The sequence below is a fragment of the Zingiber officinale genome, chromosome 1A (assembly GCF_018446385.1).
Source record: "Zingiber officinale cultivar Zhangliang chromosome 1A, Zo_v1.1, whole genome shotgun sequence".
Lineage (NCBI taxonomy): Eukaryota > Viridiplantae > Streptophyta > Magnoliopsida > Zingiberales > Zingiberaceae > Zingiber > Zingiber officinale.
In genome coordinates, this window is record NC_055987.1 from 150,395,414 (window position 1) to 150,413,902 (window position 18,489).

At 35.9% G+C, this 18,489-nt stretch overlaps 2 protein-coding genes across 3 annotated transcripts; one reads left to right on the forward strand and one right to left on the reverse strand.

The window, feature by feature from the left end:
* Window positions 1-213: 213 nt before the first annotated feature.
* On the forward strand, window positions 214-9,426 carry LOC122037956 (65-kDa microtubule-associated protein 1-like). The gene is made up of 11 exons (XM_042597453.1): window positions 214-392; window positions 1,273-1,377; window positions 1,467-1,555; window positions 1,633-1,836; window positions 3,002-3,259; window positions 3,332-3,547; window positions 4,817-4,972; window positions 5,090-5,401; window positions 7,830-7,917; window positions 8,610-8,758; window positions 8,857-9,426. The coding sequence occupies exons 3-11, from the start codon at window positions 1,484-1,486 to the stop codon at window positions 9,169-9,171; spliced, it is 1,770 nt and encodes a 589-aa protein (XP_042453387.1). The 5' UTR covers window positions 214-392; window positions 1,273-1,377; window positions 1,467-1,483; the 3' UTR covers window positions 9,172-9,426.
* Window positions 9,427-9,924: 498 nt separating this feature from the next.
* On the reverse strand, window positions 9,925-18,388 carry LOC122037957. Of its 2 annotated transcripts, XM_042597455.1 has the most exons (14): window positions 18,078-18,388; window positions 17,354-17,985; window positions 15,303-15,463; window positions 14,115-14,175; window positions 13,957-14,022; window positions 13,752-13,837; window positions 13,169-13,232; window positions 12,210-12,422; window positions 11,267-11,332; window positions 11,087-11,166; window positions 10,887-11,009; window positions 10,651-10,819; window positions 10,292-10,560; window positions 9,925-10,177 (listed from the first exon to the last, which is right to left on the reverse strand). In XM_042597455.1, exons 1-11 carry the CDS (start codon window positions 18,259-18,261, stop codon window positions 10,892-10,894), a joined length of 1,731 nt encoding a protein of 576 aa, XP_042453389.1. In that variant the 5' UTR covers window positions 18,262-18,388; the 3' UTR covers window positions 9,925-10,177; window positions 10,292-10,560; window positions 10,651-10,819; window positions 10,887-10,891. The 2 variants fall into 2 exon arrangements, with proteins under 2 accessions (XP_042453389.1, XP_042453388.1); XM_042597454.1 differs by lacking the exon at window positions 10,292-10,560.
* Between the last annotated feature and the right edge of the window lie 101 nt (window positions 18,389-18,489).

Consider the following 18,489-nt stretch of genomic DNA (forward strand, 5'->3'; position numbering starts at 1 on the left):
ATTAGTAAAAATAGATAATAATTTTATTTTTTAAAAAAACAAAAAGGGGTGGAGCCGGCGAGATGGACTGAGCAGTGACCGCATCACATCAGACGGACCACAAGTCTTGACTCAGCACATCCAACTCTGTCCATGTTCCTCATTTATTATCTCTTTTTTTTAATAATCTAATATATTTATATATATATTTTTTCCTTTTCTTTCTTTTCAGCGAAAGCCAGCGAAGAAACAAGTTACTGGACACAGACAAGCACTTAGCAGGACTGAAGTAGGGAGCAAGCTGCACGGGGCGAGAAGAGGAAAAGCACGCCAGCGACGGAGGCTCGCTGCCTCGCTCCGCCTTAGATCTACAGCTTCGACCCCTCCGTCTCCCCGATCCGAGGAGCCCCGCGGTGAGCGCTCTCTTCCTGGCCCTCCTCATTCCCCCCTCTCCTTGATATTAGCTGGAGCGCCTCGCTTTCTCGTGAGCCCGCGAGGGGTGCCGTCCCCTCGTCACTTTTCCTGCATCCATCTGGCTGCATTTGCTGGGGATGGGTTCGGAGACTTCCGACGGCTCGGTCTTCCGCGACTTCTTTGTAAAAGAACGGTCTTTTAAGCGAATTGTTGTTTTTTTTTTCCTTTTGCCGGGTTGTTTTCTAGATTTTGCTTCGTGCATTGGTTGAAGACGGTCGTTTTTGTTCTTGATTCGCTGGTTGGAGTTTGATAAGGCGCAGAATGGCCGGTTCTTGGAGGCGATCTCCTGGTTTGCATGGATAGGGGTGTAGAGTTCTTGATTTGATGTTTTCCTTCTAGATCTGCTGTTTGACTTACGTTTTGGTACTTGCTTTTGTAAGGACCTGTATTAGTACCAAAATGAAGTGATTTTTTACTCGACAATAGGTGGTTCTTTGCTTATATACGAGTGCGCTAAGTTTGTTGTGGTCGAAGGAGTTGGTTTTACTTATTTGCTGTGTTCTCGTGCCTTTACTTTTTATTTTTTATATTTTATATTTTTTTACTTTTGAGTAGTAACATTTGGCTACCTTGAACTGGCGCACTAGCTTGATTCAGTAATGGTTTTGTCCTTGATTCTGGAGCACTACACTATTCAGTTAATTTATCTTCATTTGATCTAGTTATGTATCAAGAACTGGGATACCTAAGGGAACTATGTTGTGATTATGCTAGAATCTAGCTGCATTGACTTTGTAGCAAGTCTTCATTGCCAATTGGCCCAGCGTTCTAAGCCATAATGCATTTATGTTTGTATCTTTGTTTTCGTTTTGTCAGTAGCAATCTGCAACAATAAACTGATTTTGTTGATTCAAGCTTTATCTGTAGAGAACCACCATAACCTGGTGCATTCGCACCAAGAAAACTGTCTGCCTGATCAGTAAGGTATCAATATATTTTCACTCTCATTCTGGCCTCTGTCTTATTAAAGGGTTAAAGTCATAATAAGCATCATTCTGTTATTTCCGGTGCAGTTCTATTTGAGCTGTAAATGGCTGTCACAGATACTCAAAATCCTTTATTAGGTGAAACCACATGTGGATCTTTGCTTCAACAATTGCAGGTTGTTCAGTTATATACTGTTTTTTAGCTGGCTTTGTGTCCTATGAAGTCAACTGAATCACTGTTTTTCTGTTTCAGTTAATATGGGATGAGGTTGGTGAGAGCGACGAGGAACGCGATAAGATGCTGCTTCAGTTGGAACAGGAATGCTTGGATGTTTATAAGAGGAAAGTTGAGCAGGCTTCAAAGACAAGGGCCCTTCTTCTTCAGTCCTTAGCTGATTCTAGAGCTGAGCTTTCCAGCGTTCTTTCTGCACTTGGAGAAAAGGCTTTTGCTGGCATAGTAAGTTAATTTTATATCACTGGTTTCCACTGCCAAGGAACTGCATAGAGCATCATGCTTGCTGAGAGCTCCTTGGATAACTATGTTTCTTTGCTCATCGATTTATACAGATGTATTTAACTGATGATTGCAGCGACATCTTAATGACAATGCAATAGACAATATCTAATAGGAAAGAATTTGGTGGTAGTATCCTTATATAATGAGAAAAAAGTGTGTTAATATTCAGTAAGTGTTATTCAATTAAGTTTATAGGATAAGAGTTGTACATGGATTAAGACCTAGCCTACATACATAACATCTAGCTGAAACTTACTGCAATCTGAGAGTACAAAAAATTAAAAGGTTAGTTACTTGTTAATTATCTGTTGTTCGTCAAACATGATACAGATGAGGTGTATGCGGATCAGGTTCCTGCAATTTTTGGTGTTACGGAGAAGTCCAACTCTAGTGCTTGAATTATATTAGATTTTGTATCTATTTGTATGATTTTAGGAAAATGGAATGAGTGCCTTTAGAGGGTCAATCGAATATGGCATGTAATGAAGTATTTTTACTCTAATCAGGATCATATTGAAGAGCATCCATTTTTGTTACTACTTGACTCATGGCTGCAGTCTGAATAAAGAAGGGAGCTTCTTGATGTTAAATCAAGCTGGAGCATGAATTCAAGCTCAAACTTTTTGATAATTTGCATACCTAACTCGACAAAGTAAATCTCGTGTCGCCATACATCCTTGTTTTAGCCAAACCAATAAACTAATAGCATTATACTCGCCAAACATAACAAGTTGCCTGTTCTTTTCAGCCTTTCATTTGTCTCTCTTATGCTTGTCCAACAAACAAACTTTAGAAAGTTGTATCTGTTTTAGGACTAAATCAGATTCTTGCTAATTTGGCTTAGGGCACTTCCTATCTAGTACAAAGACGTAATTATACTAGTGACTTGGAATTTCTTTTGGTATAACTTCGAAGCTGATTGTTAAATGGCAGGAAAATTTTAGTAAGTTGTTTTTTATGTATCTTTCTGCTTTGGTGATTAATTTCATAGATGTTGCACAATTATAATCAAGTTATTTCTTCAACAAGTAAAGCAATAAAGCATGATATCAAAATTTTTTATACTCGCCTAATTCATTTTTTGATGATGCTTATCGTGGTTCAGCCTGATAAGTCCTCTGGCACAATCAAGGAGCAACTAGCATCTGTTGCACCACTTCTGGAGGAGCTGTGCATACAAAAAGAGGAAAGGATAAGAGAATTTGCTGATGTGCAATTGCAAATTGAGAAAATTCGTGAAGAAATTGCTGGAACTTTGAAAATTGGGCAGCAAATTGAAACACCAATAGTTGACAAGGAAGATCTATCATTGAAGAAGTTAGGAGAGTACCAATCACAACTTCAAGAACTTCAGAAAGAAAAGGTTCTTAATACAGTCACTATGTTGTTAAACTTCAATGTATAGTATTTCCAATAACATCTTGATAAATATCAGGGTGATAGGTTGCACAAGGTTCTTGACTTCGTTAGCACAGTGCATGATCTCTGTGCAGTTTTGGGGTTGGATTTTTTCAGTACTATAACAGAAGTTCATCCTAGTTTGAATGACTCTGTTAGTGTACAATCAAAAAGCATCAGCAATGATACATTGTCCAAGCTCTCTACAATGATTGTAGCACTTAAAGAAGATAAAAAAATGAGACTACAGAAGGTAATTCCTAGATCAAAGTATCATGTTGTATGGTTCTTCAGCTATAATGGTCTTCAGTTCTTAATCAAAGTTCTCAGAATATGATAAGATACAGTTCACTGGTCTTTTGTTCATGCAGCAATATTTATTAACTTCATTCTTAGGCAAAAAAGATTTAGGCACGACATGCTTCCACTTCAGTGCTCAATGAAATTTGAAATATGCAATTCTTTTTTATACTATGGAGTTGAGATTATGGATTATATTCTGTAGACATATATATTCTTAATCTGCAATTGTTACATTATAATTGTTTGCATGTGGAATGTGGATCACTCATGAGAGCAACTCCCATGACGACAATTTGAAATGCTGATCCACACTGACTATCTTAAGAGTAAATAATTAAGTTGCAGTTCATATTACATTTTATAAACTTGATGTGAAGTTTCTATTAATTGGATACTTTTGAGGGCAGTTTAATGTAATGTTCCAGACGAAAAATGTTTTTTGTGCTGTGTTTGCATGCCTACCCTTGAAGTGGGTGACTCCGTTTAGGAGAAGGAGAAATGGAACCTAGAAGAAGACAGATAGGATGAAGAGGAGGTTGCAATTTGCCTCCTTGAAATCCAGTGGGAGGAGAATGCAGTTACGGCAGCGGCTTACTCATTGAAATCTATCAGCGAACCTTCATGCCATTCATATCCTGCTTTCATTCTCGCCTTAGCCTCCCACTTGGACCCTGCCTCATGCTTCCACCCTCACTTTTTCGCTTCTTGAATTTTCTCTTTTTCATGTGTGTTGGTGGGCAGAGGAATAAATTTCACCATGCCAACCAGCATGGTAAAGAATTTTGAATCATGCAATTAAGATTTACATCAACAGCTGCTATAACTGCTTCCTTTTTCGTTTATATAAGTTCTCTCTGTGCCAATATGCTACCTGGACAATTAGTGCAAAGCAGATTCCATACTTCAAATTATTCACTGCCAGTTGAACAGACTAATTTACTACCTTTGAGACATTATCACTATAACTTCTCTTAATTGTCTAGGAATTTGCTATACGAAATTTGTTAAGTTGATTGAAATTTCTTCCGAGTGATCCAAAAAAAAATCCTATTTGATCAATGATGGAATATAAGAGGCCAATTATGATCTCAACAGCTCTTATTTATATTTTTACAGAACATTAGCTGCCTTCACTTAAATATTTTGTAAATTCCCACTAAATCTTTGTTTTCTGTGATTATTGATCTTTCATTGACACATACTTTTAATGCCTTTTCAGCTTCAAGATCTAGCTGCTCAGCTCACTGATCTTTGGAATTTGATGGATACACCAATGGAGGAACGTGAGTTGTTTAGCCATATTACTTGTAACATTTCTGCAACAGTAGATGAGGTTACTGTTCCTGGAGCGCTGGCCCTGGATTTGATTGAACAGGTTAGATAATAATGATGCAGTTCTCACATTACTGGAACTTCTATTTTTGGTTTTGGGAAATGCTATACATTAGTCTTTATTGTGTGTTTGCATAAATATTTTCTTCTGTTCATGTAGGCTGAAGTAGAAGTTGAAAGATTAGATCAATTAAAGGCAAGCAAGATGAAGGAAATAGCTTTCAAGAAACAAACTGAATTAGAAGACATTTATGCTCGGGCTCACATAGACATTGATCCTGCATCTGCCAGAGAGAAAATATTGGCACTAATTGACTCTGGAAATGTTGAACCATCAGAATTACTTGCAGAAATGGATAGTCAGATACTGAAAGCTAAGGAGGAAGCCATGAGTAGGAAAGAAATATTGGATAAAGTTGAAAAATGGATGTCAGCTTGTGAGGAAGAAAGTTGGCTTGAAGACTACAATCGGGTAATGACTTTATTGCCTTGCTCTACCCAATTAGTTTCAGTACTAAATCTACTTAAGTTTATACGATCTGTAAACTCATTTTATACGTTAATGAAACCTCCCCCATGTGTATGTTCTTCTCTTAATTAGGTTGATTTGTCAAAATTTAGTTTCTTGAAGCTCCATTCCAACTAGTCAACTTGAGCACTGTTATGAAGTAAAGTTAGGCTCAGGTCTCAAACAAAGTTTTTAGATTATGAGAGGAACGACCAGTGGATCAAGATTGGTGATGATACATCAGATAATAGTTTGGCACAAATTTTGATCAATTGATTGCCTTATTTGTTTAGTACTTCTATGGAAAACCTCCTGGTTGGCATGAGAATCAAGACAATTCTGCATGAGTTGAAAAATGAAGATAGCATATGTTACTAAAACAAAAAATAATAGTATTTGAGATACCAATGGAAGTGCATTAATTACATGCATAAGTAAGAAGGCTAGTCACTAGAGCTAGGATCTCAATAAACATATATAGGTCTCAACTTAAATCACCAGAAGGTGTTCAATGCTTCAAGTGTTAGCCATGTAGCTCCTTAATAAGGGTCTACCTTGGATCAAAAAATCAAGGCCTAGGCAGCGTACAAACCGTGGAGGATGAGATGATGGCTATATAACATTGGGTAAAAAAGGCACAACAGAGGGTGTTCAATGCTTCAAGTGCTAACCATGTAGTTACTTAATAAGGGTTTGTCTTAGGGGGGAAGTCAAGGCTTAGGCAGTGTACAAACTGTGGAGGATGAAGATGTTTACGTAATATTGGATAAAAAAGGTACAACAGAGAAATAAGATTCATGCACTCAAATTGCAAATAGTTGGGACAAACATAACTTGATGATAATGAGGATGGATTTGTGGTGAAAGGACGATGAAACATACAATAGATGTATTGAGCTCTGGTGGATAATACATCCTCCGGATATTATATGAATAAAAGCGAAGATCTACTACTATACAGAGTAGAGGTATCTAGAGGATCTCTATTTGTGACCAAAATAAAGCCATATGTAGGATAATAAATGCACATAAGCTCAGTGCAGGTGGAGTTCGCAATATGGATTAAATGTTATCACATGGTGGATAAAGCTGAGATGATTACATTGTTCACTTTGTAGTATCTTCTTGAAATATTCAATGGAGCAATGAAGTAGGATGACTTGTAGTGTGCAATGGTTGATAAGGCCGAGAATATTAAGTTCACCCTGGAGTAACATCTTGAAGTATTAGATGGAGCAACAATTGGATCTGGCTAAGGTGGAGATTTGTTGTGTGATTCTTTCTCAGTCTGGTGAGCTTAACAACCTCATCAATCAGTAACCTTTTTTAACAGATTTGTTCTATTTTGACAGTGAGTAAGTGATGATTTCTTTTCACCCAAAGAAGCATACTAGAGATATGATACAACTTTGGAGGTATGCTGAGGCACTATTAGAGACTAAAAAAAATGTAGAGGAGGATTTTCTTATATAGAAGAGCTTTTGATTTCCAAGGATGGGTTTTTAGGGGGACTGTGAGAGCTTTTGTACAGTGTCAATGTCTTATCCCACCATTTTGTTTTCTTATTGCTTTTTATATCATATAGGCCTGAATTCTCTTAAATTAGGCTTTAGATCGACTAAGGTTATACAGATTTTGTTCCCTTTTCTTTTGTGTGTGTGTGTGTGTGAGAGAGAGAGAGAGAGACATGGAGATGAAGATTCCATTGTGGCTTTATGGTGGAATGATTTTTGGTATTACATTTTAGCTCTGTTTTCAATTAATCAATTCACTTTGAGATGGTGTATTTAAGCAACTGAACTATTTTAGTTAATCCTATCTGTGAGTTCTCTGGCGTGTCAAAAGTGGTGTTAGAGTAGCCTAAATCATAAAAGATAGATCTGAAGAGATAAATGCATCATCGTGGTATTTAATCCTTCACCTCTCAGGTAAAGAACTGAAAAGTGTTCCAGCATGAGACTGAAACCAATACCTTTACTTGTGTTGAAACGTGTCTTTAATCCTTCACTTCTCAGTTGAGCTGAAATGTGTCTTTACTTGTACATACATGGTGCAGATGCTTGGCTTTTTAAGCTGATTCCTACCTGCTCGAATGATAATATATGTCATGGTTTCTTCTTTTTAACTTGTCTGTTGGAATTTGTTCTACCATATTGAGCTTTAGAATGACATTACTGCCCTTTTTTACAAGAACTTTTTGTAAGAAAGCAGTTGCAATCAACATGAGTTGTAAATTTTACATATACTGCTTTATGCATTTCATTATACACGCTAGTCGGTGAACTTCAATTTGTCCATGGAGTATGTAAGTTTGTCATGCACTATTCATTCCCTTGGAAAAATGCTTGACATTAACAGAATTTCATCTCTATCGTACAAAATTTCCATTCAGGATGACAACAGATATAACTCAAGTAGAGGTGCACATTTAAATCTCAAACGTGCAGAAAAAGCTCGCATATTGGTTAACAAGATTCCAGGTATGATTTGCACAACCTTGATAAATTTAATTTTAGGTAAAATAATGGCATGTAGCCATGAGGTAAGGAATGTATCCGATCCACCTGGTGAAATAGGTTGTTTTTTTGAGTAATTATGATGATTTTCTTTTTTGGCTCCCTTTCACATATTTAACATACACTTGGTACTTGGACACTTTACAGTGACTGCTTGTGACTTGTTGATTATTTTTTACGTTTATGTGCCTTATCTGACGATTCTCATGACTTGGCGACTTGCCTTGAAACAAGCTAGTAAATTCTATAATTGTGTGAGTGTAGTTGATGGGTAACTTTTGATTACAAAATGTGTATTATAACCAAGTTAAGGGATTTTTTCTTCCCTTCAAATGGAATCCAAATTAGTCCTTTTGCCGTCTGGATACAGAGAAACTAGGAGAAAAGGTGTTAATTATCAGAAGGCTAACTTGTCATATTAACACGAGGATCAATTTGAAACTGTTCAACCCTGAGCCTAAAAGTTTATGTTAGCATGTATGCCATTTTGAATGCTAATTTATGGTTTTTTTTTTTAGATTGTTCTGTTTGCTGAGTGGCGCTAATGATTCTGAATTATCTACACCACAGCTAACTTTGCATTGGACTGATAAAGTGATAAAGCATTTTAAAGTCTCTCTTTCCATGTATAATAATTAAATTCTCTGTTGCTGCAGCTCTTGTTGATACTCTGGTTGCTAAGACTCATGCTTGGGAGGAGGATCGTGGCATGCTATTCATGTATGACAGTGTTCCGCTCCTTGCTATGCTAGAGGAATATACCATGCTAAGACAGGAAAGAGAAGAAGAAAAACGAAGACAGAAAGTATACTTATTGTTTTTTATTTTCATAATGCTAATCTTGATCCCTGACTAGTTACAGTTCATGCCGCCTGATTCTCTTTTTGTTCTCATAAATTTCAGGATCAGAAACGCATCATTGAGCAACATACCACCGAACAAGAATCTGTCTTTGGCTCAAGGCCTAGTCCGGCACGCCCTCTCGGTTCAAAGAAGGTGGTCGGTCCCCGTACGAATGGAGGCGCATCAAATGGGACTCCTAGTCGAAGGTTATCTCTCAATGCACACCAGAGTGGCGGCAATGGTGCTAGATCCATGAGCCGGGACGGAAAGAGAGACAGCAATAGGGCAGTAGCTCCGGCGAATTATGTTGCCATAGCCAAAGAGGATGCAGCCTCCCATGTGCCTGCTACTGACCAACTTCCTGCTACACCATGAAGAGATTTCCTTTTAAAAAAAAAATCACATATCGTACGAGTTACTGGCGATCATGTTAGGTTATGATAAACTACTGGAGAGTAACTATTGGCGAGGTTAGAAGCTGAACTGCTTTGTTTGAGAAAGTCTCGTTCTTGATAAATTATTCTGTTAGCTTCGTAAACATATAATATTCGTTATTGTAAGATATTCTGGTAGCAGTAAGAATTCTGTAGTTTGTACATTTTTATGTAAGGGCATCTGAGCTTCTGTAGATGTGAAAATGCCTTCTACGATCAGTGATTCCATTTTGCTGTCCGAGATATTTGTCATGAACTGCACCTTTTATTTTATTATATTTTGTTCGGCAATCCACAAAAGACTATAATTAAAGTTGTTGAATTTTTAAAATTATCCCTATATTTTCAGCATTGTATTATAAAAATCAGCATATTTCAAAAATTAACATTACTTTGATATTATACTTGAAAAATCGATAACAATATTACTTTGACATTATATTTTAAAAACCAATATCAAATTCTAAAATTACCACTATAGTGTTGTATCTTAAAAACAAACACCACTGTATCTTTGAAGCCAGAGAAATCAGAATGTGGTTTTATTTTTGGAAAATTAACACTAGTTTTGAATTTTAAAAACCAGCACTTGAAATTAAGTACACATTTTGAAAAAAAAAGAAAAATCAACCCTTTGTCTTTCCAGTTGAATTGAGTGAGGTGGAAGAGGAGGTGGACACACCTTAAGTAATCCAGAAGCTATAAAATAACTCCCACAAATAATACAGGCTATAATCATCCATTTTCACTGTATCAAAATCGCTGATAAAAAATAATAATAATGTTACAAAAAAAATTAACAATGTAAATAATTTGAACAAAGGAGTGGATTGTAATAGCTTATTTTCAAATGCCTGAGTTTTGAGGTTTCAATCTGCTCGGTAGAAAGAACTGCATCGTTCGAAGTCCATCGTACATTTTTCATTGAGATAAATACATCAAACAATCTGCACAAAAATATCCCAATATGAATCGGAATGTAACAACAACAAAAAAAAAACACTTTTATATTTATGATGTTTCAGCTTGAACGAGAAGCATGGTATCGATATAATACTCACTATAACGTGATTTTGATAGGGCCACATAGCCAACCAAGTGTAGCAATTCTATATAAATGGAGGGGTGAAAAACAAATCGGAGAAACAAACAGTCTGCAGCATTTAAGCTATTAATGTCAGAACATATCCCTCAATGAAACACTCCTTATTCGCACTGCAGTATCAAACAAATGCCGAATTCCATCGCCAAAGAGAGAGTATCATACTAGAGCATAATGAAAGTTGTTTGTCTTTCTAGATATTAAGCGATGATGAGCAACCTATTACTTCTGTACCAATGGTAATAAGTTCAAAATAAATATACGTAGAGGCAAGATCACACGGATCTTAAATAACTGATAATAGAGAACGAAACTTACATATCAGCTTGGAAAGTTTCAGCTAATCCATTAGAGAACATGTCAAACCATCCAGTAATCTGAAAAATAACTGGTGGAAAACTAATGACAAGCTGAGAAAAAGAATGCTTCCAGAATTGGAGAGTGGGGCAGCTGGTATCATTACATTCATATTTCATAGAGAGAGAACCTGTAGATCAAGTAGAAGCTGAAATATTGAAGTTCAGAAAAGCTATGCCAGTAAGTCTGTTACATACCTCTCTCATCTTTTATAGCCACTTTCCTTCATCAAATGGCGGTAACTTCGACCTCGGATTATACGTTGCCATAAGTATTCCAGACGCTCCCGAAAGTCCATTTGCAGCTTTTGTTGAACAAGCCTAACCATCAGCAAAATGAAAGGTAAGAGAATGTTTAATGACTGATATTCCATGGATACCAAATTTAAACAGCTTACCATCTCACTAGGCATCTCTGGATACCACGAGTAATTGGCCGAACAAAAGATGGATCTCTCTGTGTATATAACAATCCCACCTAGCCAGTATGGCAAAAGTAATATGATATGAAATGTTTGTTCAGCTAGGATTCGAGCGTGCTGATGAGTGTAAATTCAAATTTTCATTTCTTTGTGTACCTCCAACATGGCAAGAAGTGAAGGATCGTCCAGTATTTCAAGGCTCTGGTCAGCTAGATAATTAACCTACTCAAGATAAGAGATGAAAAAAATACATGAATATTAAACTCCATAACTGGTCCGGAATGTTATCCTAGACCACATCCAAACAATATTCCACACAATGAAAACTCAATCAAGACTACCATAACATTCAGAATCCATAAAAATACACTTATGTAAAGCCACTTCAGTGCAGTCTTTTGGTACTTGCAAATATTCATTTAACATCTAAAATTCAAAGAACGCCGCATGATGAGCCAGCATATCATCCTTCAAACACTATTGATCAACATTCACCTTATCGGTGATATTGATACTCCCTATCTCTAAGGAGTTGATATATTTGATCTTCTCCCAAAACCCACCTTCAGATGGGCCGACAATATCTTCTAGTCATAACTATAGTGAATATCAGTCAAGAAAATAAAAATTTATCAGTCTCTCAAATCAATTAGTTGATCACGAATGTGGAAGAAATAAAGAATTGGGCTACAAGTTCTTCTCAGAAGGATATAGCATCAGAATAAGTCCCAAGTATTCTACATGCAATTCTAGGAAAAAGTTAGTAAAGCAATAGAAGTAGGAAAATAATGATTCACAAGAAGAAGAAAACAATATAATACACAGAAAAAGGAAAAATCCTTTTCTCTTACTGATTAAAATCAGTAACAGGTAATGTTCCATCCAACATCGACAGAAATTGGTTTATTACTTAATTCAAAAAACATACTTTTGGATCCTACAAAGTAACAGACAAAGAAGAATATATAAATAGTATAGTAAGCAAACATTTTCAGAAATACTGAGTGATCTAGCCTTAAGCATTCGATACTACAATGTCCTAAAATATAAAAAACAAACTTAAGCACTGGGAAAAAAACAAAATGGGAAGACTTCTTACACCGAATTCAGTGATCAAAAATGATTGGACAAAATCTATGAGTTGAATCTTTGCCCACATGATAGATGAAACAGAGTCATTAGTGCGAGGTGGATGCCTCCAAGGTGCACCAAAATGCAATCGATCTTCAGAAACTTTACCATTATATGCATCAAAAGCAAACTTTTGGACAATGAGTAAAGCTGATTCCATGGCTGGGTTCACCACAGTAACCTGCCATAGCAGACCAGAAACTATGGAAAATAATCTACAACAAGACTGTGTAATAGTAAAAGGAAAATAGCTAAGATTTAATACTTTTATCACGTAAAGAAAACTTATTATTATCTAACCAAATCATGAATGTGTTTGAGTATATATTAATGTACAAAAAGAAATTGCACCTTTTTGCATCTTAATAGATAAAAACATTATAATAGCAGTTGAATAATGACGCTAAGCATTTTAACCAAAAGTTTAAAAAAAAATGTTTTTTGGGGGAGCTACAAATGCCATGACATACTGCTGATTGACAAAGGTTACATGGCAAGCTCAACAGTATAATAGCACATGAGAGATCACTGTCAATTGAGAAATAAATTCAAGTTTAGCACAAAATAAATAAAAAAGGGAAATGTTTAAGATGAAAATATCCACTAGAATAGGAACTGAACTCTAGTTAATTTCACTATCATTGCAATAGTTGTTTTATTAATAGAAACAAGTTGTAAATTTGCAACTTATATATTGCACTATAGTACAGTAAACCACAAACCTCAAAGAAACAGGATTGAACCAGAAAATCCATAAACAAGATATGCACTAGTCAAAGATTAATTGATGGTGTTTTCAGTGCTTATTCAGTTACCATGGTCAAGAGTAAAAAATAATAATTAAAAATGTTAAACTAATTTTTGATAAAGCAACAAATAGCTTGAATGGAGTTATTTATTTGACTAGACAATAAAATGAGAACTTACTTGTAGATACGATAAGTAAGCATCCACAATATCCTCAAAATTACTTTTGTCACCCTGATATGCCCTAAAAAAAGGTACTGATAAGTCCTGTGTAAACATGACTAATAGAAAACAATTCACCAAGCAAGTGAAATATTCCAAAAATTATAAAAATGGTGTAAACAGTAAGTCAATCTTAACTTAAATAACCTTGCCAACCACATAAAAAGACATGTTAAACTCAGCAATATATCTTTCAACATTACAGTTGGTGCTCCAGATGTTGGGGGAATAGACTGGTACACCTTCACATCAAGATTTACAACAACAATCTCCATTGTTCTAACACATCAAAGGCTAAAGGAAACAACTATCGAACAATTTATCATTAGAATGTTGCAATGAAACCAAAGTTGGCACTGTCAGCAAAGTGCTGAATAGAAGGATTGTGAGAGAAAGTTCTCTAAAACTTTTGCATGTTCCCTTAAGATCCTTTTACTCAAAACTAGTTCATAAGCATACTCTGATAATAAAACATGAAATTAGGATAAAGGAAAATGAAGGCTTATTCAGCTAGAAGAAAGGTTGTTGACTAGTTACATACTCTGGGTAATAACCACTTTGTTTGAGCACATAAAGTTCGTAAAGTTGTCGTGGATTTGAACCAAGTACTTCGTCAATCACTTTCCACTATCACTTCATAAAAGATATATTCAGTATATTACATGAAATAGTTGGAGGTAAAATATCAATGTAGAAATAGAAGCCAAAGGGAAAACGTTTCAGAATGATCGAGATAGCAATACTACCTCGGACTCTTTGAAGAAATCAGAAACCATATGCAGCTTAGCTTCTTGAGGCGTCCACCCAAAAGTCTACCAAGCATTGTTTAGAGTATAATAAATTAATCACTTGCCAAAAGAAGGTCAGAAATGCCAAGGTTCAACAAAAAGCATAGGTAGCATACCTCGCGTGAGATAAAAATGTTAGGAAATCCGAAGTCAATAAAGGCCCGGTATGAATAGTAACTAAAAGAAAATAGAGACAGTTAAGTACACTTCCAAATTTAAGAAAGAAAGCAAAATATCCTCAAGTTATCAAACCAACACTAACTAAAATTCTTCTTCTGATAAAAAAAAATAGACTAACATCTTCCTAAAAGTGGTCAACTCAAAAATAACAAAGCCATCTACAACAATTATGTGAAGAAATGTACTTATATAATGGTAAAACAAAATTGTGTGATAGCTTCCTCACAGCATTGCCAGAATACAGTTGACTGGTCAGCTTGAACCAAAGAGATTAAGTATTAGCTCAAGTAACACCGCATTGATCACATTTGGCTGCAAGTCTAACACTGCTTTTTTTAGGTATGCAAGTTTTTTTATATTCCCTACAGGCAATATGAATGCAGTTACATAGGACTTGAAGGCTTTTCCTTTTCTTCCTTTTTTTTAAGGAATAATAGAGAAACAAAACAAATCCACTTAAGCCTCAAAGATAGAATGGATTTTTTTACTAGATAGATTTAGCAATATATGCAGGTCACAGTAAAAATACATAACTTGTATGAGAGACGGATGTATGATAATATTCTACCATCCATATTAAAGCATAAATCACAATCAAAATACATAACTTGAATAAGAGATAGATATACGATAATATTCTACCATCCAAATCAAAGGATAAAAACACATGCTAAGATCAAATTCAGGTTACCAGCATATCATTGTTAAACTATTGTCACAGGTAATTGGGGTTAATACAAATCAATGATGACTGCTACACCAACTCAACATATAACATTGAGTTCAACAAAATGTACAGTTGGGATAGTTTATCGAAACTGACAAACAACGGACAGTTGATTTCTTGCCCAATTTGTCTTTCCAATTACATCATGCCATTAAGTATTTTGAAATGTCTTCCACCATTGTAAGTGAAGGTATTAAGGTAGACATATTTTCATGGAGCATAGAAATTTTTCTGATATAGATAAAAGATAAATTATGCTGCAACTGTCACATATAATTCCACTAGCTGCACCAGCTATTGATATTTATTTATCCATCGTAAGAAATTTTAACAAAAGAAAACCTAGTTAACACTCGAGCATAAGAAAGAGTACTTGACTGAATAGTATCAGTCTTACCTATCTGATGTTACAAGAACGACAGGTAAGCATCTTTCATTCACACCTAGGGCTATCAACCGCCAAATGAAACTATCATGATACATTGTAGCAGAAACTGTTGAATCATCTGTTAAGATTGCCTTTCGCAGAACATCTACGTTGTTTATAACTAGTTTTGGCTGCAAAAAAAATAAATAAATAAATAAACAACAAGAAATAATTTGACATCACATTCTGTTGTAAAATAGTATTTTTCACCAAAATGTGCACGTGGTAATGAAATAAAACAAACAAAAGATGCAATTTGGCTATTCAATAAATAGAAAAAGGTAATCAGAGAAGACAAAAAAGAAGAAATGGCATAACTAGTTCTGATATCAATCTTATTAATTGATAAAAAAAAAAGGCAGTCCGGTGCACAAAGCTTCCACCATGCGGGGTCCCGGGAAAGGATCCATTGTACGCAGTCTTACCCTACTTTTTACAAGAGGTTGTTTTCAAGATTCGAACTTGTGACCTTTAAGTCACAAAGCAACAACTTTACCGTTGCGCCAAGGCTCACCTTCAATCTTATTAATTGATAGCCTTCAAAATTTTATGAAAGATTTTGTAAGCAACATAATCAGGAAAATACAGGGGGAAGGAAGAGAAGGCACAGAGGAAAAAGAGGAATTTGAAAATAACAGAATTTTTCCAAGCAAATTTTAATACTTGATCAAAATCACAACATAATCATTTTTAAGTCTCTTGGTTACTATGAAGGCATATGCAGACTCCAATATTATGGCATAGTACATCCATCTATTCATATTCAAAACTTAAGAAAAAATAATATGTGCCCATTTTGGCAAAAATTATCGCATAACAAATTTTTAATTGTTCAATCAATTTAAAAGCATAGGCGAACTTCAATGGTCTCATATAGTGCATATATTTGTTCAAATTCATGGGAAAACTCAAATTAGCCAATTATCAGTTTTGGCAATGCTATATGGCCATTTTAAAGTCTTTTGGTCATTAAGAAAGCATGGATAAATTCAGATGACCAACTATTGTACATCTATTTATTCAAACTCACAAATTAAAAACAAAATGAGCATATAGCAATTATAGCTGAATATGTTACATAGACTTTTTGCGTCATTTGGTTATTTTGAGAGCATAAGTGCACTCTAATGAACTCCTAGAAATGCATCTATTGAAATTTAAGATTTAAAGAGAAAATGACCATAATTGTTGACCTGTTTGACACTCTGTAAGATTATGTGAAATTCACTAACTAACCTTCTATAGTGTATCTATCAGGTCAGATTCAAGAAAGAAATTATTTACATTTCATTTCTTTTTAAGAAAGATAATTTGTTTTTTAAGTCATAGAATGCGTATCACTTTAATGTCTATTACTTTTAAAACAATTTTACATTCTGTTTTATTTTTAAAATTTATAATTTTTTTAAAATAGATATTTTTTTATAATTTATAATTTTTTTAAAACATTAAATATTTTGATTTTTAATTATTTATAAATAGCATCTTTTAAAAATTTATGGTAGAATTCATATCACTTTGCTTTCTATTATCTTTTTAAAAATTTACATTTTGTGATAATTTTTTAAAATTTATATTTTGATATTTTTAAAGGTTTATAACTCATGAAATAATTTTTAAAGACTTATGACAGAATTTATATAACTTTTCACTCTATTACCTCTTTTAAAAAGTTAACATTTTTGTTTAATAATTTACTCATATTCTTAATTTATAACTCATGTGGCAGTTCTGATTAAAACTGTAAATTTGCTTAGGCATGCATATTAGGTCGATTGGGCAGCCGATCAAGGTTACAACAGTTTAGGTAAGTTTAAAAAGATTAGTTTGATAGAAAAAATAGATATGACACCCAAATAAATAAATAAAAAAGTGCCATTTTGATTTCTGCCCGAAGGAAAATATACAAGAGGCAGACAAAGCGGCCGAAGAGAGGAAGAGGAACAACTTATACTAATCTAAAATATTAATCAATATATCTTTTGAATCGAAAAACTAAGAAGAATTTATCTCCTTTTTACCTGGAAGAAGTCAATTTCTGCTGCACTGGAGAGGATATCGAGCAAGAGTGAGGGCCAATCAGTAGATGAATTAGCCAGAGACCTCGAGAACCCTCCTTTGCGGTTTAGATCCCTAACGGCCTCCCTCCTCCATTCTTGATGCATTTTGATAACCTCCTTCGCAAGTTTTATTGATACCGCTGTCTCTCTCATGTGTGCTACCTCCCCCATGGAGTACTTTCTCGTACCACCTGCTGAAATTGCTTTCTCCTCAGTGGCCAGATTCGCATTTATCTCTTCACTTCCAATCCGGGAAGAGAAAGTGAACATAGCCTTAGACCAGAGGGCAGAAACAGAAGCCGTCTCATCACGCTTGGAGAGGAGATTGGGTCCTATGATGCGTTTGAGAGCGGTGTGGAGGCCGTGCCACTTGTTTAACGCGTCAAAGACATCCCGGCTGCCAATGCTGCCGCGGCGCACACCTTGGTCGACTAGGGCCTCGAGTTCGCTCTCCAGGCGTCCACGAATTGCTCCCAGGGATGGAAGCTCCAAGGCGGTCGAGAAAGAGGCCCAAGGGCGGGTGGCGAAGGGTTCACCAGCAAAGTCGACATAGGCCGTAACGTGGGCGCCTTTATTCCATTCCGGGAGGAGACCTGCCAAAGCGAGACAAAATCTATAACAGCAAGGAAGACGAGAGAGCAGAAGGGCACAAGGGGAGAAGAAGGAAAAGGCTAGAAGAACCGACGGTGGAGTAATAGGGAGGTTTTTCCGACGCCGCGTGGACCGTGGAAGATGACGGGCTGATGAACGCGGTGGTGGTGAGCGTAGTTGTTGAGTATTGTCTCGAGGATCGGCCGCGGGATGATCCGCCACCCCTCCGCCAAACTCTTTGTGGCCTCCTTCAATGCTGCCGCCGCCGCCAACGCCATCGCCGCAGGGCGACCGATTCCTTAATGCGGCCTCCTTCAGATAATTGGAGACTGCAACGGAGGTGGAGAGGAGAATGGCACATACGACTCGAGCAACGGCCACGTCCCCTGGGGCCTTGATTAGGGTTTGTAACTTTTTTGCTCCCATTCAGTGGAATCGGACCGGATCCTTTCACCTGAGTCCGGGTTCGCGTTAAGTTTACATATTATTTATTATTTGCTAAATTT

Excerpts from the sequence above, each read along its gene's own strand:
- LOC122037957 (XM_042597454.1), bottom strand. The coding sequence starts at position 18,261 with ATGGCGTTGGCGGCGGCGGCAGCATTGAAGGAGGCCACAAAGAGTTTG. Across the intron at positions 12,423-13,168 it reads CTTACTTATCGTATCTACAA|GTTACTGTGGTGAACCCAGC; the intron begins GTAAGTTCTCAT and ends CTGCTATGGCAG. Across the intron at positions 11,167-11,266 it reads CACTTCTTGCCATGTTGGAG|GTGGGATTGTTATATACACA; the intron begins GTACACAAAGAA and ends CATACTGGCTAG.
- LOC122037956 (XM_042597453.1), top strand. The coding sequence starts at position 1,484 with ATGGCTGTCACAGATACTCAAAATCCTTTATTAGGTGAAACCACATGT. Across the intron at positions 7,918-8,609 it reads ATTGGTTAACAAGATTCCAG|CTCTTGTTGATACTCTGGTT; the intron begins GTATGATTTGCA and ends CTGTTGCTGCAG. Across the intron at positions 8,759-8,856 it reads AAGAAAAACGAAGACAGAAA|GATCAGAAACGCATCATTGA; the intron begins GTATACTTATTG and ends CATAAATTTCAG.